The 25,217-nt window shown below is 28.9% G+C and overlaps 2 protein-coding genes across 2 annotated transcripts; both read left to right on the forward strand.

The window, feature by feature from the left end:
- Window positions 1-1,953: 1,953 nt before the first annotated feature.
- LOC132951709 (casein kinase I) lies at window positions 1,954-17,250 on the forward strand. Its single transcript, XM_061023599.1, has 8 exons — window positions 1,954-2,385; window positions 5,197-5,303; window positions 14,622-14,847; window positions 14,918-15,057; window positions 15,142-15,220; window positions 15,322-15,396; window positions 16,600-16,876; window positions 17,129-17,250. The coding sequence occupies exons 1-8, from the start codon at window positions 2,260-2,262 to the stop codon at window positions 17,155-17,157; spliced, it is 1,059 nt and encodes a 352-aa protein (XP_060879582.1). The 5' UTR covers window positions 1,954-2,259; the 3' UTR covers window positions 17,158-17,250.
- Window positions 17,251-18,016: 766 nt separating this feature from the next.
- LOC132951708 (uncharacterized protein K02A2.6-like) lies at window positions 18,017-24,554 on the forward strand. The gene has a single exon (XM_061023598.1). It carries the CDS (start codon window positions 20,301-20,303, stop codon window positions 24,249-24,251), a length of 3,951 nt encoding a protein of 1,316 aa, XP_060879581.1. The 5' UTR covers window positions 18,017-20,300; the 3' UTR covers window positions 24,252-24,554.
- The last annotated feature ends 663 nt before the right edge of the window (window positions 24,555-25,217 follow it).

Below are 25,217 nucleotides of genomic sequence, written 5' to 3' on the forward strand. Positions count from 1 at the left end.
TTTTTGGAAATTTTATTTCGTAGAATTTAGAACAATGGAGCAATCAGAATTTATTGGTCGGACTTATTTTCAAAGTTATAAGTTATAGATAACTCGAAAATCACAAAATATGCAAAAAAAAACTAAATACAATTTTGAATTTGAGTTCTCTGTATCGTGAAACACATTTTTAGCTTACTCTGCTATTTTTTAAGCATCTCATGAGAAATATGAAAATGCTATAATATCCCAACCCTGGTTATAACCTTTTGAAGTTATTTTGAGTATATTTTTATGTCTACGCAGATTATTCCACGACTCTAGAATTTATTCGTCATGTACCTACTTATACATTAAACAGATCAGAATGGTTGTACTGAGAGGTGCTTATGATAAAAACCAAATATTTTTTTTAGTAGTGGTGTAGGGTAAATTCACAAACATCACTTAATGGCAAATTCATTCATTGTATTTATTTTGTAGCTTTATGCCCTAATTTAAATGAAAAATGATTCACCAAGCATGATGCTTACCCTCTTTCAATAATTCAATAATAAAGTAATTCAAAATTCATCTTTAGAATTTTTATGTATACTCAAACCATTTTTTAACATTTTTAAATGTTTAAGGAGTGTCCATATAACAATAAAAATTTTAGTTTATTTTTTTTTTTGAGACACTCCCTCTATCCCAACCAATGGGGGGGGGCATTACTTTTTTACTGTAAATTATTGAGTGGATAATTTTTTTTAATGTTCACACCTAAGGATAATTATCCTTAAAAATGTAAAATAAGTATAATATTGGAAAAATGATTTACATTAATAGATTAATATTAATCACTAATACAATTTTCAAATCGCCTTATAGCTCCATATGTACCATAATATGTCTTTCAAAGTCATCAACGATAAACATTGGCTGACCTATTGGCTATTAAGAGGACGCTTCACTCGCATGTTGTCTCCGTCTTACAAGTGCGTAACATGGCAAATTGTACACTCGGCAGAACACGTGTAGCTCTGTTAGTTTAAAAATTAGAGTGAATTGACCTCTTATAAAATTTAAAGGTATAAGATTATTATCTAACGGAGCTACACGTGTTCTACTGAGCGTACAATAATTTGCTATGTTACGCACTTGTAAGACGGAGACAACATGCGGGCGAGGCGTCCTTTTAATAGAATAATCAAGTTAAATAATTCAAGAAGCCTGAAATACACGTTCGAATTTTGATTCTGAAACATCAACATTTTAAGAAAAATTATCCGCTAAATAATTTAGAGCAAGAAATGTTCGGTATAAATATATAATTGCAGTTTAGCTACCACGCTAAAGTATAGCTATACTAACTAGCCCTCCCTATATAGTATTTAGTTATACACAAACATTTACCAAGACGTTTAACACTGTAAAAAATTAGATTATTACAATATATAATTCAAAAATAAATTACCAACATCGAGAAAAAGTCAACGATCAGTAATTGTATATAGTTGATTACGTATTTACGCATGACACGAAAAGAAAATTAACTTAACTGTACGACAATGATAATTAACTATAAAAAGTTAAGTTACAACGATACAAATTGATTACTGAATAAGTTAATAAGTTCAAAACAAAAATAATTAACTATAGTTAAGTTAGTAAACTTTTGAACAAGTTAATGCCCACCTTTACTAATATATCATAACACAGTGATGATTGGCGATTATAGGTACATATTATTATAACTAACGAGTGCCGGAGGGGATCGTATTTTCTGGATAGATAGTCAGAGTACTACGACTAGTAGTTACTAGTTAGTAGTTAGTACGAGTTCTAATAGTTATACATAATAACATTGAAGATTGTTGAAACTTGAAATTGAACAGTTCTTTGAAACGTACGCGCGCCGAGGAGGTGGTGGTGGTTACAGTGTGGCGCAGGACCGTTTTTTCCGCGATCTCTTTGAAATCTGTCGTGCCAGTACACCGCCAGTGTCGCTAGAGTCGCGGCGAAATTAATGTCAGACGAGCCAACAACAACAAAGCGATCGGACGTAATCGGAATAATTTTTTTTGTTTTTTTTTGTTTTCGTCGATTTTCTCCAGTCTCGTCGATCGTTATGTGAACATTAGAATAAGTCATCGGCAAACCGACTATAGTTTGTGTAACAATATCATCCTCGACACATAAGCAACGAGCTGCGCGCGCTCCCGCCCCCCAGGCACATCCGACGCGTCCGTCGATAACCAAATTTGGGAGCTGTAAACCGTCCGGGAAGTCGTTCGCAAAATGTCGAATGTCGCCAGTACGTTCAAACACGATTATATAGGCGGTGGAAAGTACCGTGTCGTCCGGAGGCTCGGCAGCGGGTCTTTCGGCGAGATATTTCTCGGGCTCAACGTTATCAACGGCGAGGTGAGAATAATAATTATACGTCGAGCTTATTATTTTTATGTCATCCTCGTTTTCTACGGCCCCGTATACCACCACACCATACCCCATTCGTGCCTGTGGACACGACACCGACCGTGTGTTTTTGTGCGCGCGTGTGTACGTCCGTCGAATATGTTTATACGTATATTTATGTGTTCGTGTATTTACATAATTCGCGCGAGATTGATGTCCGATGGCGGCCCCTCTGCCCTCGCAAATGTAGCTGGTACTTACTATCTGGGGGGACACCGTCGTCGACTATTGTCGATCATTGCACGGATGGTTGGAATTTAATTGAAATAAGTTATAAATATGTATATATATATATTCCTCGGTACGTGGGCACAGTATGCAGCAATATAGCATTGATTCGGTGACACCTGGTAAACCATACATGCGTTACCTAGGTCTCCGTATAGCGTTTGTTCTCGTTTGTACGAGGTAAATAAAAATACAATCAAACACATAGCTTCCTAGTTTGTTTCATCGTGTGAAATGTACCTATATTATATTTAACACGGAATAAGAATTATAACTGTTAGATATAATTGAGTACCTAGCAACAATAATAGGAACGAGGAATTACCACCAAGATGCTGTGCTAGTTGGTATTATTAAAAGATAGAGATAAACATAACAAAGAAACATTTTTTAGATTAGGTAGTATAATAGAAATTAAAAATATTTTTAGCCAAACTCGCTATTGTGGATGAAATTAAATTATTAAATGTACATCACATTTTAGGGAACATAGTGTGACACTATTGCATTGTGTGAAAATATCTTATAAGAAATCCAATATTCTACGGTCTTAGAGTTGTCTGTAGTGAACAGAGCAATGAATATGATAAGTAGGTTAATCGTATTTGATTTTATTTATGGATGTTGTATATTTTATTTTTATAAATAAATTTACTATAGGGAATTTAGCCTCGGGACACCTGCTGCCCAATAGGTTTTGATATTATCATAATTTCAGTTATTAATTGTTGAATCCTACTGCTATTCTTAAGTATGGTACATTGTTGTTTTACTCTCAATCTGGTTAAATTGTTTGGATTAAGCCTTATATTAACATTTACCTATTATAGATCCTGATTGTGCATTACTTAAGTTCTATCTAAGATTTTAAGAATAGATTCATTTTTGGATTAAATGTATGATCTAAGGACAAAAGTGGTAGATACTTTTCTACTATCTTGAATACAGCCAGTATCAATTTCATTATCTCCATTACCACCAGATTGGATGCGATTGAATATATGCGATTAACAATTATATAAATTATGGCACAATAGTAGATTGGAATAACAGTGTGAAAAGTATGTGCGTAAAAAAAAATCGGGAATCCATTGAATATTGTTAAAATTTATTAGGGTATGTTTTCCAAGAGGGTATGTTTTATAAATTAATGCTGAAAGAGTATTAACAGTAGTTAGTTATATTAAATTTTTAAGAAACAATTTCTATCTAAAGCCTAAAGGTACTTACCTATATAGGCGCAACTATAGAGATATTTTCCCTGAGAGGTTAGAATTTTATCAGCAGCACATACCCTGATAATTGATATTTTAAACTAAAATATGATTAAAAAACTGGGGAGGGGGGGGGTGTTAAGCCACTATCCCCAAACCACCGCCTAATTGCGCCAATGATTACCTAATCTTTTATAACTGCACACAAATTTTCTTTTTTTCAATAGGTATTACTTAGAATTCATGAGAAAGTAAAATAATATTTTAAGTTTTATAATAAAATATAAATTACAATAAATAGTAGTCTTTAAATCTATTTTTAGATTCCAAAATAATTGTAGGTGTATAGGTTCTAGCTAATAATTATTTATTTTATTTTAAATTAAATAATTTAATATACCTTGTTTTAAAACTTCTATTTGTTCATAAGTTTTAGGTATTAAAATATTAATTCAATTTTTTATGTATTGCAAATTTCTAAAAAAAAAAAAAATGATATTTAATTTTAAAGATTTTAACAATTTTATTATAAAACATCTTGCAGGTATTTAAAAAGTTACAAGTTCCTACTACAATCCATTATTAAAAAATAATTTGATGTATCAATAGATTTTAATATACCTTCCTATAGTTCTGATATCAAACCTTGAAATTTAAGCCTTGGTTATAGTATTCAGGTCCAAGGTGTTAAATATAAAACAAAAACATAATATCCTTTCTCAAATATAATAATAATATATTCCTACCTATGTTCCTAATAAGCTTATTTATATATTATTATTTACTATTCGTTTATAAGAACCTATATACTACCTATGTTAATAACTTTTTGTATATTTTAAAATGAACACCTACCTACCTATTGTACCCACATTTATTTTATTATACATTTTTTAAAATCATGGACTTGGGTGATCTTAGTAGCGGTTTAATGCATAAAACTAATTTAGTACATGAAACATATTAACATTCCAACCAGTTTAATTTCATAAATACATTAAATATCTCTACATAGGTACTATTTCTGTAAAATATATAATTATTTTAAAAATAGAAAACTGTGAATCTATCTTAGCAAACTTGTATATCATAATATTTAAAAAAAAAATGTTTAAGTATTAAAGTCTAGAGAATAATGTATAATATTGGTAGTTAGATACCTAATGATTTAGTTGTTGTATATTCTAAAACTTTTACATTAATTGCTAGATAGAAGGTTTTGTATGATTACATTTTTTTTTTGATACAATTAATCTATACCTATTACCATAGATTTTATAGCTACATTTAATTTGAAAAATATATACTTATTTTTTAGGAGGTGGCAATAAAATTTGAAAGTGCAAAAGCTCGCCATCCTCAGCTACAGTACGAAAGCAGACTTTATAAAGTATTACAAGGAGGAGTTGGAATACCACATATGAGGTAAGTTAATTTATTTATTGTTTTTTTTTTTTATAAAACAGTTGATGGTGTTGCCCAAGAAAAATTAAATAATGTAGAATTACTCTGTCTTTAACTCTGTTAATTGTTAACTACAGATATTTTTAGCACAGTCATTTGGATGGCTAAGCCAAATATTTATGTACCTCTATGTCTAAAATGATGTACAATATCGGTAGATATTCCCTAAGTTTCCGTGTGTAAATCCAAAATTTGAGAAATGGGCTTCGAGATGCACATTCTTGTGTAGGACCATGAGTTCTATAGACTTGGATGTAGATCGCTTACACATACATACACATACCCAAACATTGAAACATAGCCTTTTATTAATCTAGGTTATTTGTAGGCTCCTCTAACTCAATTCAAATTCAAAAGTATTTATATATTAAAGTTACATTATAGAAAATTATATAAAGTAATATAATGTTCTTAAACATTAAAAAATTATTTAATGAATATGTCTCGTATTTTCTAAGGTATGGCCGGGCTTAAAATAAAATAATCAACTTAAGTAGTCTGCCAGGCCATAAAGCCCATCCTGACTTATCCATTGAGAAAAGCGTAATTGATGCTTGACAAATTAGTCTAAATCAACATTGTTGTCTGTAGACACTACAATTTTTTTTTTTATTGAATATTAATTAATTTATTAATTCTATGAAAATTATTAATATATTTATATTACACTTATTAGTTTTAAATCTATAAATCTATTCAAACAAATTACTTTGGATTATTTCGTAAAATCATTATATATATTATTGTATATTGTTCTCAGTTTGATTAGGTATTTTATATTTTAATGAAATGTTTTATCATATAATATTATGTTAATTTATCACACTTTGTGTTAGGCTAAATTATTGTTCCAATATAATCATTTAAGACTGTAAAGAAGACACAAAACCCTCATAGTCATCGGTCTTCATAAATGTTGCACATTTGCTTTCAGAAGAATCAATTTTGCATTGTTAGGTTTAATACTAAAGTGAATTGACTTATTATTAGATTTGAAAGTGATAATAATAACAAGTTTTTACGTCGGTTTTTTACAGTATTTAAATTTTTGAGCAAGTTATGAGCATTTTTAAATTGCACTATACTCATATCTCACTTTAAAATTGAAATATCGTAGAAAACGAACGTACAAAGATAATGTGCTTACCTTTAATTCACTCTAATAATTAATATTAAATCTAACAATACAATATTTAAATTGGTTCTACTGAACGAAAATTTAGTATATGACATAATATGTTTTACGTTTTAAGACAACGCATGCGGGTATTACACTATTACGTTCTCTTATAGTTATGCTAGAAGTTATTTTTAATAATTATAAAAGTTATTTTAATTGTATGAACATCATAAAATTAAAAATATTGAGAATTTAATTTTTATTAAATAAATGAATATGTGCAGTGAGCCGCACTGGGTTCAGTACATGCATTTATTGGATTATATACTAGACAAAACATAGTTTAAAAACTAAAATATGGCTTCATGTTTTTTTCCATCAATATAAAACTATATTATTTTTATTTTTTCATAGAAACATTATAAACACATATTGGTATCGTTTTTCAATAATTGTCTTAATTATTAAGACATCGTATAGTTTTCAGACAACATTTGTTTTAGTTTAAGTTATATAGATTTTATTCTCTTTTCTATTGTATCTTGGATTGTAACTGTGTGTGTTGACGCCTCACTGTTGTTTTACCCCAATGAATTTCATTTTTAAACTTAACGATTATTTTTACCTATATTCAATATTGTTTGAAAATATATTTTAGTGTAGATGGTATGTATGCCATTTTTTGTCGGTTGATGAAATGGAGGAGTAGCGTAGTCTTATTAAATGTGCGTCAAGTAACGTGTCACCCTTAAAAAAAAATTAACTAGTCTATAACTGGCTTCATTACCTAAAATAAAAGTAAATGTGTAATCAAGTTAAGTTGTAAACAATCCGTCATGAGCATTGAGTACTGAGTTTCTGAATACTAGATTGTATACTATCCTAAATATTGTTTCTTGATTTATTGTTCACGACTTTACGTCTTATGATTTTGGTGTATTACGATTATAATATTTTGTAATTAATGCTTTAGGATATAAAATTATATAAAAATGCAAATTATTGTCATTTTAAAATGTATAATAATATAATACATGAATATATTATTATGGTGTTTGCTTTTCAGGTTTTTTCGATAATTAATATTAATATACATGACCTGCGGTTATCTTATCTATTTAATCACTGTCCGTGTTCTATGATAAAATTTTAAAAAATCGTGTTTGTTTCGTCCAATCTATTTATATTCTATGGTTTCGTCACTGCCCGAAATAATGTTTGTCGATAAATGATATTGTAAAATATCCACCCCTCCACCCAATAAATAATAATAACAGACTAATATAATTTAATAGTATTGTTAGTTATTACTTATTAGACGTTTGTTTTGATCGAATACACAATAGGCAACGTTGTGCCTATGTATAGTTATACTATTCTTTACGTAACGATGTTTTCCCGGCGGCTCTCTCCTGGAGCACACTGACGCCACTATAAAATAAGTAATATAATATGTAACTGTACACACAATATAATAATATTATTATGTACCATTGCCGCGGAATAATACCTATCACGAAACTTTTCTATTGCGCACGGACGACGCGGCAACGTCGCGCGTACCCGCGGTACTGCCGTGTGCTGGTGTACGACCACTACTACGTCGGGTCTCCGGTCAACAGACGGCAACGTCGCCGTGTAGGGCCATTAAACCATCATCATTGTCTTCGTCTGGGGCCCGTCAGCTGCAGTCCGGCACTCCGGCCTAATATGCGGTACGCGTGCCGTGTCTAATATACAAGATACAACACAGCCACAGTGTCTATCGCCGCGAAACAAACGGCCGCGTTTTTTTCCTCAACAGTTTGTTTGTTTGTGTTAATATTCGCGTTTGGTCATAGGCAGGAAATTGAGAGTCCCGAGCTGGATATCGAAACGAATTTAATTTTAGTCGGAACGTTCTGTACTTATGTGACCCCTCAGAACCCCCTCCCCCCCTCACACACACACTCGCACACTACAGTAACACGTGCGAAATCTGTACCGCCTAATGGCCAATAATAGACGATAATAAAACAGAAGACTGTTACGTGAAAAATCATGTACATTAGTAGCACTATTAAACTACTTCATAATATTATATATAGCTGGTGCCTACAACTGCGTTTTTGCCTTTCAATAATAATTTTTATATTTGTTACGCATGGTATAATAGTCCACGTTGGTCGATGATACTTTTTATGCTCTACCTTTGAGCTAATGTTCTAGGACCAACATACTGGTTACCAGTGGTAATATTGCAAAACAGACTAAATTGTGAGAATGATATAGGAATATAGCTATTGTAGATAGATTTCCAATAAAACAAAAAATCATAAATGAAATACTTGAACTCTGGAGGATTGCCGAGAATATTGCAAGGAATCCCGGTAAAGAGTGAACTTGACTGTTAATTTTAAAATGGGGTCGAAAATTCCAATAAAAAGTAGATAGTATATCATATATTTAAAATTAAACTTACTGCTGTAAAATTATTAATTTTGTTAAAAGTTATTATGCGTGGTTTTTGTAAATTTCATTTTGGAAGTCAATTATTATTTATTTCACAAATTTGGAATTTCTTAAGAAGATTAATCCGATTATTTATTTTGGCCTATTGTTTAAAATGTATTAAGTTGAAATAATTTATTACGTTTTTGTGTCACAATAAATTAACTTAAAAAGTTATATTTGAAAACCCTAGGTATTATGGTTAGATTATATTTGACTTCATATGATAATGGTGATCCTGGACATAGATATATTCCGTATTATTGAATTATTCAAATGTCAAGGTTATTTTTAACATAATATCACCTAAATAGTTAAAGTTTTGCATTCCGATGACCATGAATTCTGTTAGTTTAACATTATAATTAATTCCCCAAATAATTGATCCATTGGGCCCATATAATTATATTTATATTCTGAGTCATATATATATATATATTATATGCACTGCACAAGGTTGACATAATATTATTATCTTTAACAATACTTTTACAAACAAATTTTTCAGATTCAACATTTTTCAACACATTAAGTTTTAGGCTATTTTTGTATTATTATTATTTATATTGTAATTTTATTTTGTTTTAGTACGATATTAATTATAAATACTTTTCTTTTATTATACAAATATTATTTTACTATATAGTCATAATTCATTAAATAGTTTTTATTTGTTTATCGTTAAATTACATGAAAATGTTGGTTCATGGTATTTTTATGCTATCAAATCATATAGAATAATTTGATTTATGATGTTAATTATTGTCTATGAACGTGACATTTAGTACTTTTGTTTTTGTTTTATAGTTACCTACTGTACTGTAATACTGTATAGTGTATCGTATACACATTTAATGGTCTGCACTCTGCTGCAATTATTTATAACTTAGCTTACAAAGTAAGTTTTGATTTAATTTGTATTGATAATATATTTGATATATTATAATACCCTTTCAAAGAGTAATGAAGTGAAAAAAAATATAAAAAGGTTATTAGATTCTGAACCAAGCAACGCATATTATATGTATTAGCTTTACAATGCATATTTTTCAGCTTTGAGGCAGTAAAAATGTTTCATTATATTTATTGATGATGGTGGTATCTGATAGCAAATTGCCAAATTGGATTTAATTGATACTTTATCTTTCCAGTATTTTTCAAAATAATCGATAAAAATAAAAATCGGGGAACTCGCTAGACACTATGCTATACGCCTATACAGTAATTGTTGAGTGTACTTTGTCATTGAGTATAGGTCACTGTAATGTTTATGTTTAACTTGAATTCAATGATAAATCAATTGAAAAATAATAAAAATAAATCAAATTCCATACGAAAAAAGATGAGTGGAGACGGTCTGCTGCTTAGAATATTATTTATTGCTGTTGTTAATTTATTTTTCCTTTTAGTACTATGGTAGGTTGGACTAATTTTTGCCAAAAACAAATCGCAAAATACATAATTTAATATGGTAATATTATTATAATATTATCAACTGTTATTAACTTATTCAATACGTCCATACCGACGTACCGAAAATCATTGTAAATAGGTATAAATACATAAATAGCTAAAAATTAATTTGAATATTTTGAAAATGTCGTTGTCTATGTTAACTGTTAAGTAATTGATGAATATTTCAAATTTAAATAATTCAAATTGAATAATCATAAAATTGATTAATTTAATTTCCAGTACAAAAACTGATAAGAAATTTTAAAATTAAAAAAAAATTACGAATTTACAAATTTACAAAATAATTTTATATTTTTCGTGATTTTGATGAATATTAAATTTTTTTAAATGTAAATTTAAATCTAACTTATTTTATCACTGGTACATTATCGAAAATAAAATTTAATTAAATATTTTTTTATTATGTCTTGTATATTCTAATATGAATATTTGGTAAAAATGTCATAGGTAAAGAATAATAATAAAAAAGCAATCCCGTTTTTTTTGGTTTTTTCTAAAAACTACAAAATATTTTTACTTTTGAACCCTTCCCCACAAACTACCAAATAGATCCAATTTGCTACCCGAAACCACTTTCAAGGAATTTTTACTCCTTCTAAGGTGTTCACACACTAAAAAAATCTTTTGTAAATCAATACATTCATCACTTTGTTCAGATCACAAATACCGCAGACAGGAATAATTACCCAAGTCCCAGAACCAGTTTTAGTTTTGAATAAAATCGATTTTGTTGTAATTAAAAATCCTCAAGATTTGCCATTTTATCCTTTTTCTACTTTTCTAGACATTTACTTTTCAAAATATTTTGGTTGCTACGCCATAATATAAACTGAAAATAATTACAGGAGTTAGTATTTTTCAGAAAAATATTTGTCTGGAATAACAATATCCAAGAGGAACAACATTTCTAAAGAATTTTATCTATTTTAGTATTTTCTTATTTCTTGAAACGATATTTACAAGAATCGAAAAATTAGGATGATATAAATTTCTGGAATACTATTAATTAGGATAATATTACTCAGGAGTCAGGACGGGGAAATGGGGTCCGATATTAAATAAGATCTTATTTTACAGAATGTACCCATTTAAGGTACATACTGCAGCGGTGGCGATTACCGGTGACGCAGTAACGGCAAAATGAAGCCGGTCACAATTTACAGCTGCAGTGTGACCTTTACACAACGTCAAGATTGTGTATATTTTTCGGTAAAATAAGATTCTTAATTATTATCAGTCCCGAAAAATACGGTCCTGTACAATATTGTCCCCATCAATACCAATCTCGTAAATTAATATTGGTTCCGAATTTTAGAGACCTGAGTAATAATATTATAATTATTAATATTCCTAACAGATATGATTTCTGTAATTTTTTTTTAGTACACTACATCATCCTAGTTTGTATGATAACATTATATTAGTTCAAGAAAATACTATTCCTGTATAATACTGTTCCTAAATTATATCATTCTGTACAAAAAACAACTCAATTTATTATTTTTATGTTGAACAATTTCCTAATTTATATAATAGCATTCCATAATATTATATCATTGTATTTAAATTTAACACATCCATTATAATGATCTACTCAATGACTAGGTAAATTTTAAATCTTCTTAACAATATACTAGCGGATCGACTTCCCCTATTGTCTATATTAATAACTTTTAGTTGAAATAGGTTTATTGTAGTTTAATTGATTATTTTATTATCATAGTCTTATTTAAATATTATTGGTCAGTAATTATTTTTAGAGATATTCCAATATTTAATAACTAATAAGTTTGTCAAATTTGATTTGTTTTTGTCCTTGTATATTATACTATTATAAATTAAGTACTAATGTGGTAATTAAATTAATTAATATAATATACTACATACACATGTTGACATATATAAATATGTTAGTTTCTAAGGGAAAATAACGTCAAAAATCGAATTTTATCATTAGATCTTATACATTTCGAAAGTATATTTAGTCATTTTTATTTTAATAATAATTTTAAAAAGACCCGATTTTACTCAAAGTTGATACACGTATTTATTTTGTTATACTTATGAGTATATATAATTTGAAATAGTAGGCGTCTCCTCCAAGTGTAATATATTCATGCTGAATCAGTCATCCGTTTCGGTTGCGCAGCGTGTTCCTATGGCAACATTTGATCCAAATAATGGAAACCTCAAAAGTAAATGTAAAATGTTTAAAACTGAAATATTATGTTATTTATCGAATAGTATATATGTATACATGTACTTATACATTACACATACTATACAGTGTACATGTATAATTCAGACAAGGTGAATAATATTGAATGGTATTAATGTTATATAAATGAGAAACAATAAGTCGTTTCCTTGTAACTTATTTGGACAAAAGATATTCCAAAAGTTTTAAAATAAAATGTTGTGTTACGATATATTTGGTATTAATTAACCTTGTTTACGAATTACGTTGTATTTAATAAATATATTAAGGATGTTCTTTATTTTTATGCAATTTCATTCTACTCTACTATCCGAGATAATTTATTATTATTTTTATTTTTATAGTTTAAGCTGGTATAAACAGTTGTTTAATTAGTATTCTGTATTAGTTATTTTATTTTTATATAATTAATATAATATATAATATGAATCATCACTAATCAGATATAATTACCACAATATCTAATTACTAGTGAAACGGATAAACAATCTGTTGTCGCAATGCAATAATCATAATTAAATTATTTCGTTTGGCATATTCTTTAATCTTTTGTATAATTTTTGGTCATCTTTTCAAAATTATAAGCATTTTAGTTGAGATTGCAAATATCTACGTAAAATAATCCAATATTTAAAATTGAAATTCCATTGTTCATAATTAGTTATTGTAAAAGACCTATGCCCCGTGGTGGAAAGATTTCCCGTTTAATGATGATCTCACTTAACGTTGCCTCGGGTGTACCGCGTTGAGGTTCTTTTCATACAATTTATATTTTAAATTTGATGTCTTCCTCGACTTGAAAAAAAAATAAAAAATGTAATTCATTATCATGTCTAATTATTATCATATTTTGGAAGAGTACGATTATTAATTAATTGGAACGTGAGACAATTTTAAGGGTGGACGATTATTTGGGTCCGTCTTTATTTTTTGATGATGCAAGTAGGAAATTAGGTTTATAGGTCACCGGGCGGAGTTGCGTATAATAGAGACGCGAGGAAAATATACCACGCCTATAACGCTGGTTTCGTTTTCTATTTTCAGGCGGGTTTCACTTTTTTCGACTTTTGTCACCATAAAACACATCTTTGACCTCTATAGATTTAAGTATTTCACCAATTCATATTTTGAATTTATCATAATATTAATTTTATCGTTATATAAAATATTTGTGTACCTATTTATCATGCGGTTTGAAAAAGTATCCCTTGTATTAAATTTTGTACATACCTACATGCAAATAATATATTAATAATAAATAAATGAATGATAAAATATGTAATAAGTTCTGGTTTTACAAATAACGTGTATTTTTTGTCAACGAAACACTTTTAGGGGTAAAATAAAAATATGTTTCAATCTTCAACTTTGAACAATTTTTACTTTCTGGTACAAATTTTATCTAGTTGATACTTAGGGGATAATAAATTCCCAGTACGCAATATAATCAGGCAATACATAGAAATATACAAATTTTTTTGCTCAAAATGAATAACCATATATAGTAGGGACTTGGATTTTTTACAAAATATTTATATTAGAATTTTACATTCCTAATATAATTGTCAAAATAATTGGAAATATTCTGAATTGACGACCAGCTATTATCCATGGTCTCTCGTTAGTTTTTTCCGATATTTTAATTTTGAAATGAATTATGTGTATGTAAAATATTAATAATTAAAAATGCTTATGATTCACTTAAAAATAAAAATAACATAAAAAACCATCGAGAGAACACAGATAATGTTCTTATATTTAAGTTTGATGATAGTTATAATATTATACATAATGAAAAAAATTGTAAACAATAAAGTAACATAATAATAACTAATAAGATAATTCAATAATACCTAAAAAAGTTAGGTATAGAAAGTTAAAAATATGATTTCTAATAAAGATAGATAAAAAAATAAAATCTCAAAAGTATGTTTAAGTAGCTTAAAAGTTTAAAAAATATTATTTTTGGTTTTAGATGGTTCGGATTAGAGAGGAACTACAACATCTTAGTGATGGACTTACTGGGTCCATCATTGGAAGACCTATTCAATTTTTGTTCACGGCGGTTTACACTTAAAACAGTGCTTATGCTTGCCGATCAAATGATCAGCCGTATTGAGTATGTACACTGTAAAAGTTTTATTCATCGTGATATTAAACCGGACAACTTTCTTATGGGAATTGGACGTCATTGCAATAAAGTAAATTATATCATTCTGTTATTATTCTGTATTAATTGAATGCAATATAAATAAAATTCCTTATTTTTAGTTGTTTCTTATTGATTTTGGATTGGCTAAAAAATATAGAGATATGCGTACAAGAACGCATATTTCGTACCGTGAGGATAAAAATCTTACAGGAACAGCCCGTTATGCCTCTATCAATGCTCATTTAGGAATTGAACAGAGGTAATTAGAATAGTAGAATAGTAGAATATTATTTTTTTATAGACCTTAAATGTTATTAAATTAAATTTCTTTTTTCAATTTTAGCCGTCGGGATGATATTGAATCCTTGGGATATGTACTTATGTATTTTAATAAAGGATGTTTGCCATGGCAAGGATTAAAGGTATAATAATAATGTTTGAATTGTGCATGTTTATTTAAAATACATTTATTAATAATAGTGCATTAATAATTTTATAAATTATTATTATTCAATTATTTTAGGCAGCAACAAAAAGGCAGAAATATGAAAAAATTAGTGAGAAAAAAATGTCAACACCTGTCGAATTCCTATGCAAGGTAATATATTTATAATATGTACTATTCATATTAGATTCTGAATGGAGAAATGAATGTATTGATTTTACAATGATGTGTGTTTTTTATTTATTTATTGTGTGTCTACTGTCTGTACATGATAAATAGTCTAAATAATGCTATGATTTTCAACTTCAGTATCTTTTCTGGCGAGGAAGTGAATTTAGTTGTTGCATCAGAGAGGTGAAAATTCTCAATATTTTTGAAAAGAGTTAGGTAACACAAAGACAAAATTATGGAAAACGGGAATTTTTATGCAATACCTGTATTTGTTCAGAACACCTAACTAAAAAAAGATACATGATTTTTTCACCGAATGTTTATATTAGCACTTTCTATATACCATATAATTTTCAAAATATTTCCAAAAAATTTGATGGTTCAAATAGTTTTAAAATTTAATATAAGGTTCCTTATACATTTTTATGATAATAGATAAAAAATATAAAAGATAAATGAAATTCTAGCCTGTCAGACCATCGCTACTCAGAATCGTTTTTTTATTTAAATATAATGATATTTCATTGAATTCAAATTTAATACATCCATTACAGTATTCCACTAGATTGAGTATCATATAAAATGTATCACTCGGTATATATATAATACTGTCTTTTTAAATTTTAAACTTGAGTATCTTACACTTAACTGTTTTAAGATAGTGTAAAAAACTATAATTTTATGATTCGATTATATGTGTATTTTAGAATTTAATAATATTCAGATTTGTTTTTATAGTATAAAATATAAATTTAGTCTATTAATTATTGTGTTGATTAATAGTTGAGAGGAAATGTATTTATACAGATGCTTTTTTTTTATTTTATATTAGATGATTCTTTTAAAACCAAACATTCATTATTTTCAAAAGTATTAACTTTTTTAGAAAATTAAAATAATTAAAAATACTAGCATTTTGAAGTTTTGTATTTTGAAGTGTTCACTGTTACAAGAATCATACTGTATATTATTTGTATATTTTTTTAATTTTTTCATTCATTTCAAAAATAATACAAATAATACATAATTATGATTTATTATTTAGGTTGCAATATTTTAATTCACCTAGAAATATAAATATACAATTAATTACATTTTAATACTAAATATTATTTTCTATATTAATAATTAGTAGTTTACATAAAACTCTTAAGTAACATCTTTAATTGATTATTTTTATTTTAGGGACTGCCAGCAGAATTTGCCATGTTCCTAAACTACAGCAGAGGTTTAAGATTTGAAGAATCACCAGACTATATGTACTTGAGACAATTATTCCGCATTCTATTTAGAACGTTAAATCACCAATATGATTACATCTTTGATTGGACCATGTTGAAACAAAAGGAGTACAATAATGATGGACAAAGTGCTGCTGTACCACAAGGCGGCTCACCTGTGTCCGGCGCGGCTGCAGCTGGTGGACCACAACCATTTCCCCCCCAGACGTCAGCTACCCTAGGTAACCCATGAACAAATAAATGTTAATGGAAAAAAATTATGATTTTTGTTCAAAAAGCAAACTGAAATATTAAAAAAAAAAAAAAAAAACATCTGTAATTATATTTTGATGTATTTTAATTTTCAATGATTACCGATTTTATTATTTCTCTTTCACAGTTTGTTCAATTTTTCAATCGTAATTTTTTTTTTCTATAATTTAACAACACAAAAAACTTGAGAGAAAAAAAAATGTGTGTTAATATTTTTCTAGCTACTGCGAACCAGGCGAGCAAGAACTGAGCCTTCATGTACTTTAATTTTAGCTTTGAATTTATATATTGATATAAATATTTTGCAATTCAGCAACTAATTAAAGCAATGTCAACTCTGAAATTCAAATCTTTTTATTTTTCAATTTTCAAAATTGTGCACAAATATTTAAAAGAAAATCTCTCACATGAAGTGTATAATTTTATATATTTTTTTTTTAGTGTATTACATCATAATGTACAACAATTTTTGTTTCAGGTAATCGCTAAAATTAAAACTAAACAATGGATCCCTTATCCTTTAACCCTCCTGGCCCCTCTATATAAAATGCGATTTTGTATTATTTTTTATTTGCCGTAATTATATAGCATTAAAAAAAAAATATGTATATAAATCGCGCCTTCCTCTATTTTGTGGAGTGGAGTGGCCAAAACTGATATACTCCCATCTCTCTTTTTTATTATTATTATTATTATTATTAATTCCTCTCATTGACTTTTATTATTATGGAAACCAACTATTTTGAAAATACACGCCCTCGTATGTATTGTCAATTCAAATAAGTCGTACTTCATATAATATATATGTATTTATATTTTATTATATAATATATACATACATATAAATATAAATATATATATGTTTTTTTCAAAGTTAAGTATTAGGTGATACAGAAACTTACTTTTAAATTAAAATAATTATATATAAATAAATGTCGTTTATGTATTAAATAAAAATAAAAAACTATAACTCATTTTTATTATTACTTAAGTTGCATTTAATGTTATTTTTTTACTTTGACTCCTATTTTATTGTTTTTGAATTATTCAATATTCATAAATAGATGCATATATAAAATATATAGTAAAATAATTTCAGAATTTTGTAAGATATTGTGTTCATCATTATTGAACTATAATCTATGACAATAATGTTCACATAACTTAAGAAGTATTAATGAGTAATTTTTTTTATTGCTAAACTATTGACTTTTATTGAATTTACTTGGGCGATATGTATTTATTTTATTCACAAGTATATTGTTTCCTTCAGTGTAAAAGTTTACGTAATTTAAGGATTTAATTTTGTTCATGTTTTAGTGTTTTACCTATGTATACATGTATATTGTTATATATGTATAATATACATAAAAAGAAATGTGTACATTACTGTACATTATAGAGATTATGCTAAAATGTTTTCTAGGTTGTATTGTTAAAATAACATATATTTGAATGGGATTATTGTACAATAATTAACTTTCTCTGTTTAACACATAAAACAATGCAATTTGTTGTTTTTTAGTTCCAACATATTAAAGAATCTGGTGACACAATAAAAATTTTAAAAACAGATTAGAGTTTATCTTAAAATACTGGTCTACTCGAAATTGACTATTTTACATTTTCCCCTATGAGTGCGTAAAATATTAATATTTGAATATGCTAATAATTAGGGCTAGGATTTCAATGCAATCGTATATTTAATTTTGGATTATCTAACACGATGCTTTTTAAGCTATAAATTTGTTTAAAGTACTCCATGTTGTAACCACAACATTTTTAAATTTTTTCAAAACATTTTTACCTATTTCTCGTATTATGACTATAAAAATTTACTCCATTGAAATATAAACAATTAACATAATACTACATAATAAAAATAATTCTAATTTTGAACTATATAATGTCTGGTAATCTGGTTTTAAATTATACAAGGCTGAAATTAATCTTTATGTCACTTCACACCATAGACCTATTAAGAATTTTTAATAGGTTTATGCTTCACACCAACCAATTAGCTGATATTTTTTACTCATTATTTATATTTAAACGTACCTACACAATTTTACATATTAAATGCATTTTTTGATATTTTAGGGCATTTAAATCCGAGCTCTACTCATAATTCACCTAAAAATTTAAATATTGTAAAAAAAGAACGAGACAATAAAAAACACGTAAAAATTTGACAATAGGTCAAATCACTCTAATACCTGAACTGACAGCACACTGTTGTAACTGGCAAACAACAATTTCCTATGTTGTATGTGTTAAGCAGAGACAACGCGTCATGCGGCTGACAATCCTCTTAAAAATTTGAAATAGTAATATTATGCAGTACACTTTAACCCTGTTTTTGAGGCTACTAGAATAGTACATGGAAGATTACCATGACGGCACGACTAATAGTGTACGAGTTGAAAAAAGAACTTTAAAAAATGTAGATATGACTGCTACTCATGCTAGTTTGTACTTACTGATTCAAATCAGACTACTAGCAATGTAAGTACGTCAATAATTTGTAAATCGTAATAATACCTATTTTAGATTATATGGGATATCAAATTATTCTCAATGTGTCTTTAAGCACCGTTGTGACACATTTTGACTAATTTTTCTTTAGGAATACGAAGACCATGATTTTTAATGACGCTGTTCCTCTACCTCCGTACCATAAGCCTTTCACTTCCCATTTATCAATCCAGTACATGAAACATAAATCCAAATTCAATTGACGTCTTCCTTGGTAGTGGATTACAAGAATTTCGTTCACCAAAACCTGTTTACTTTTTATATTTACAACAATGATTATTTTAGCTCATCTGTTTTGCGTTTCCACAATCCAGAACCACCATAACTTTGCACTTTGGCAGAGAAATTCATAGTGAATTTTTTCGTAAAGCTTTTAATACAAAATAAATTACTTATGGAATCTGCTCAATCTAGAAGACTGGGTCCATAGATGAGTATAGACTGGGTTACTCAAGTGCCCACTGGGAATCTATAATTGTCAATTAAATAATTCTATTCATGGCTTAGATATACTTTATTACTTTAGTATTCAAGTCTATTCTATACTGGACAGCAAGGCGACAGTGGCGACAACGATGGTGGATACTAATGTCTATTGGATGCAACTGGCGAGTGAAGGTAATGTGAAATGTGGTAAATCGTGACGTGAATGCGATTGACAATAACCATAGGGAGTTATTCTGTACTGAATCCTATGCAATAAGCAATTACCAAGTGTTATGTATGTACATTGTACGGTGTGTCCGATACTCCGATATGTTATCTGTAACGATAAATATATATATATACAACATTATGTGATTATTATGTGTGTCCGCCGTCGTGCGTAATGATAAATAAAGCAGTCGTACTTTGTCAATGCTCGTGTGTGTACCTTCGCCTATCTTATATATAAAATACGTAACATTTGGCGACGAAGATGAAAATTCGGTGAAAATATTATTTAATTTTCTTGTTGTGATTATAATGTCGAATATTTCGCAATACATACCGGGTTCGGAATCATTCAGTAATTATTTAGATCGATTAAACGCGCAGTTGACCGTTTTAAAAGTTAAAGAGGCTGATAAAAAGTCCTATTTAATCGCATACATTGGTTCGGAAGCATATAGTCAATTAAAAGATGCTTGTTTGCCGGAGGAACCACAATTAAAGTCATACGACGAGTTAGTGTCCAAATTGGAAGAAATATATTCACCACGTCGTCTTGTAGTGAGTGAAAGATTTATTTTTAACCAACGTACACAGAACCAGGGTGAGTCAACTCGGGAGTACATAACAGCATTAAAAAAATTATCAAGTTTTTGTGTATTTGGTTCGTTTTTAAACGATGCACTGCGAGATCGGCTTATTGTAGGGATAAGTGATGAATCGTGTCAACGAAAATTACTTGGTATAGAGTCCCTAACGTTTGAAGAAGCATGTAAAATTGCTTTGGATTCGGAGTTGGTTTGTAATCAAACACAACAAATGAACAATAAATCACAAGTAAATTTTATCAATAATGGGAAAAATGTGTCTCGTCAAACACATTCGTCATCGAAGTCGGAACTCAAGTGGAACGGAAATTCTGGTGGAAAACCGTGGTCTGGGAAGTCGTCAAAACCTGGTCAAAAAAATGGTCAGTCAATTCAGCACGGCAGTCAAAGTTCACGAAGTCTTAAGTTTGGTCAATGCTATAGATGTGGAAGGAAGCACGATGTCCGTACGTGTCCAGCCAGAGAGTGGGAATGTTTTTCATGTAAATTAAAAGGTCATACGTCGAAAATGTGTAAGACAAAAATTAAAAATAATTTAGAGTCTATTGATTTAGTAAATAATGTGTCTCAGAATAGTGGGGGAAATCCACTTGTGATTAAAATCAAAGTTAATAATAAGCTTATTCCGTTTGAAGTAGATAGTGGAGCGTCGGTTTCAGTTATGCCGATTAAATATTTTAATATGTATTTTAATAATTCATGTAAATTAGAAAAAAAACATATTCAATTAAGTTCTGTAAATTGTGAACCAGTCAAGGTTTTAGGTCAAACACTTGTAAATGTCGAGATGTCAAATCAAAAAAATATTAAACTATATTTAATTATAACGGAAAACTCTGTAAAAAAAGTTTTAGTAGGTCGATCTTGGTTAGATAAGTTATATTCAAACTGGAGATCGAATATGTGTCTAAATTGTATAAGTAGTAATGTAGATTGCAAAATCGGGAAAAATATTATGAATTCTGTAAATAATAATAATTGCGTTTTAAGTGAAATAGATGTAATTAACAATATTAAACTCAAGTTTCCCGGGGTGGTTAAATTAAATGATAAACCAGCTGATTATATAAAAGACCATGAGGTCAATTTATCTTTAAAAGAAAATAGCGTACCAGTTTTCCATAGAGCATATCAAGTACCATATGCACTAAAGTCTGCTGTAGAAATTGAGTTAAATAGATTAGAAGTTGAAGGAGTTATAAGTAAGGTTTCAATTAGTGACTGGGCATCGCCTATTGTAGTAGTACCAAAAAAAAATAATAAAATTAGAATATGTGTAGATTTAAAAACTACCTTAAATCCAAAATTACAAATTGAACAACACCCATTACCAAGAGTCGATGATGTGTTTAATGAGTTATCCGGGGGAAGTGTATTCACTGTTTTGGATTTAGCAGAAGCGTATTTACAATTACAGGTTGCACCTGAAAGTCGTAAGTTTCTTACAATTAATACTCATAAAGGGTTGTACTGTTTTAATCGTTTATGTTATGGGGTAGCGTCAGCGCCAAGTATATTTCAGTCAGTCATGGAAAATATTTTACGAGGTGTTTCTAAAGTACAAGTATATTTAGATGACATAATAATCTGCGGCTCGTCAAGGTCAGAGTGTGAAGAAAATGTTAATGCGGTGTTAGAACGTTTAAATGAGTATAGAGTTAAAGTAAATTTTGAGAAATGTCAGTTTTATTGTTCAAGTGTACAATTTCTAGGTCATAAAATAGATTGTCAAGGCGTACATCCCGATGGAAATAAAATGGATGCGATAAGAAACGCACCGTGCCCTAATGATGTAGTACAATTAAAATCATTTCTCGGTCTCATAAACTATTATCAACGTTTTATTCCAATGTCGTCATCTATATTAGCTCCCTTGTACAATTTAACAAAAAATAAAATACCTTGGAATTGGTCTGACGAATGTCGATCAGCGTTTGAAAATATAAAACAGGTATTAATAAAAAGTCAATTATTAGTCACGTATAATCCAGATTTACCTCTAGTAGTTACGTGTGACAGTTCTAGCTATGGTGTCGGTGCAGTTCTTAGTCATTTGATAGATGGGGAGGAGAAGCCAATTTTATTCGCGTCTAGCACCTTATCAGCGGCAGAAAAAAATTATGCACAAATTGAGCGTGAAGGGTTAGCAATAATCTTCGCAGTAAAAAAATTCCATAAATACTTGTTTGCACGCAAATTTATTTTAGTAACTGATCATTTGCCGTTAAAATCAATTTTTAATCCGTCAAAGAATATACCTGTTGTAGCTTCATCTAGATTACAAAGATGGGCAGTTATATTGTCTAGTTATCAGTACGAGATTCAACATAGGAAGGGGGTAGACATAAGTAACGCAGACGCGTTATCAAGATTACCTCAAAGTAGTAATACTGGGGAAAATGCTTGTTCAATTTTATTATTAGAAAATTTACCTTTAACGTATAAGGAAGTGAGCAAAAAAACGAGTACAGACGAAGTATTAAAAGAAATAAGTCAGTATACGAAAGAAGGTTGGCCGGGGGTAAAGTCGTTAAAATCAGATTGCCAACAATATTATAAAAGACGGGAAGAATTATCGTTAGTAAATGACTGTTTGATATTAGGTAATCGCGTAGTAATTCCAAAGTCATTAAGAGAAGACGTATTAATGTTATTACATAAAAACCATCCGGGTATTGTTCGTTCGAAAATGCTCGCAAGGTCGTATGTATGGTGGCCTAATATCGATATTGATATAGATAAGTTTATTAAGACGTGTACGGAATGCCAATGTAATCAAAACGATAAGAATGTTAGTGAGAAAGTGTATATTCCGTGGGAAAATCCATCAGATTCTTGGAAAAGAATACACATCGATTTTCTAGAAATAAATCAAGTTAAATTATTAATCATTGTTGACAGTTTTAGCAAATGGATTGAGTGTTTTGCAATGGGAAGTACAACGGCTTCAAAAGTAATCGAAGTTTTAGAAAATTGTTTTTGTCGTTTTGGTTCCCCAGAGATAATGGTAACCGATAATGGTCCACCTTTTGGCGCAAATGAATTTAAAGCATATTGTGAGAAAAATTGTATAAAACTAGTACATTCGCCGCCATACAATCCAGAGTCTAATGGGTTGGCAGAGCGAGGAGTGCAAACGATAAAAAAATTATTAATAAAGAGTTTGTGTGTAGAGAGAGATGTAAAAAGAATACAATCAAAAATTAATAATATTTTAGTATCATATCGTAACACACCAACAACAAGCACAGGTTGTAGTCCGTCAGATTTAATATATAATTTTAAACCAAAAAATCATTTGTCCATATTAAAACCACCAAATATTGTAGAAAAGAATAAAAATATTAATGTTACTAAGTACGAAATAAATGATAAAGTTCTTGTTCGAAATAATTCAAAAGGGCAGAAATGGTTAACTGGACGTATAATGAAAATGTTGGGAACGTGCAGTTATTTAGTCCGGGTTGGTGATAAAATCAGATTAATGCATGTAAACAAATTGAAAAAGAGTTATTTAAATGATGAGGTACATCCAAGGGAACTTGAATAAAAATAAAAAAAATATATTGTTTATCTATTTAAATTTTTAAGTTATATTTATTATGTATTGTGTAAAATTGTAAATGTTAAATCATTATTATTATTTTCTAAATTGTATGAATTTTGTATAAGTTAATTTATTGTACTAAAATTATATAGAAGGGAAAGATGTTATGTATGTACATTGTACGGTGTGTCCGATACTCCGATATGTTATCTGTAACGATAAATATATATATATACAACATTATGTGATTATTATGTGTGTCCGCCGTCGTGCGTAATGATAAATAAAGCAGTCGTACTTTGTCAATGCTCGTGTGTGTACCTTCGCCTATCTTATATATAAAATACGTAACACCAAGTAGCAACCAAGCAACGTGTTCAAATAATACGAAATTGAAAGTCAGTCGTCTACTCGTCTGAAAAACATGCCATGATAAGTGATGAGACCCTATAAGATCCGAATTCCGAGTTGATAACAAATGTTTTTGCACGATTAATAATAGACAGAGTTTTCGAATCACTACCTTTTGTTCCACAAATTGTTTTCCAAGTCATTTTCTTCCAACGATATTAATTACCAAATTTTACCTTTGTTTATATAATGAATATTCCTATTTTACCAGGAATCATGATTATTTTTAATCGTGCTATTTACATATTTTGTTGAAGTATATTTATTCCAATGGATGTTTGTTCTATAGTTTAGTTGTTCCACAAGAATTATTATACAAACATTTGGAACAAAATATAACTTAAATATTATCATATTCAATCCACGGACTTGAGATCTTCCGTGCCCCGTGGTGTTTCAATGGCACTATGATCATAGAACAATATGATCGTACATAAATACATGATAATACAAGAAATAAATGCGCGGAAAAACATTTGAACTGCATTTTTGGTTTATGCGTAGACATGATACCATGTTGGATTGCACAAAACATTTAATGAATCAATAGCACGGACT

Source organism: Metopolophium dirhodum, chromosome 9 (genome assembly GCF_019925205.1).
Source record: "Metopolophium dirhodum isolate CAU chromosome 9, ASM1992520v1, whole genome shotgun sequence".
Classification (NCBI taxonomy): domain Eukaryota; kingdom Metazoa; phylum Arthropoda; class Insecta; order Hemiptera; family Aphididae; genus Metopolophium; species Metopolophium dirhodum.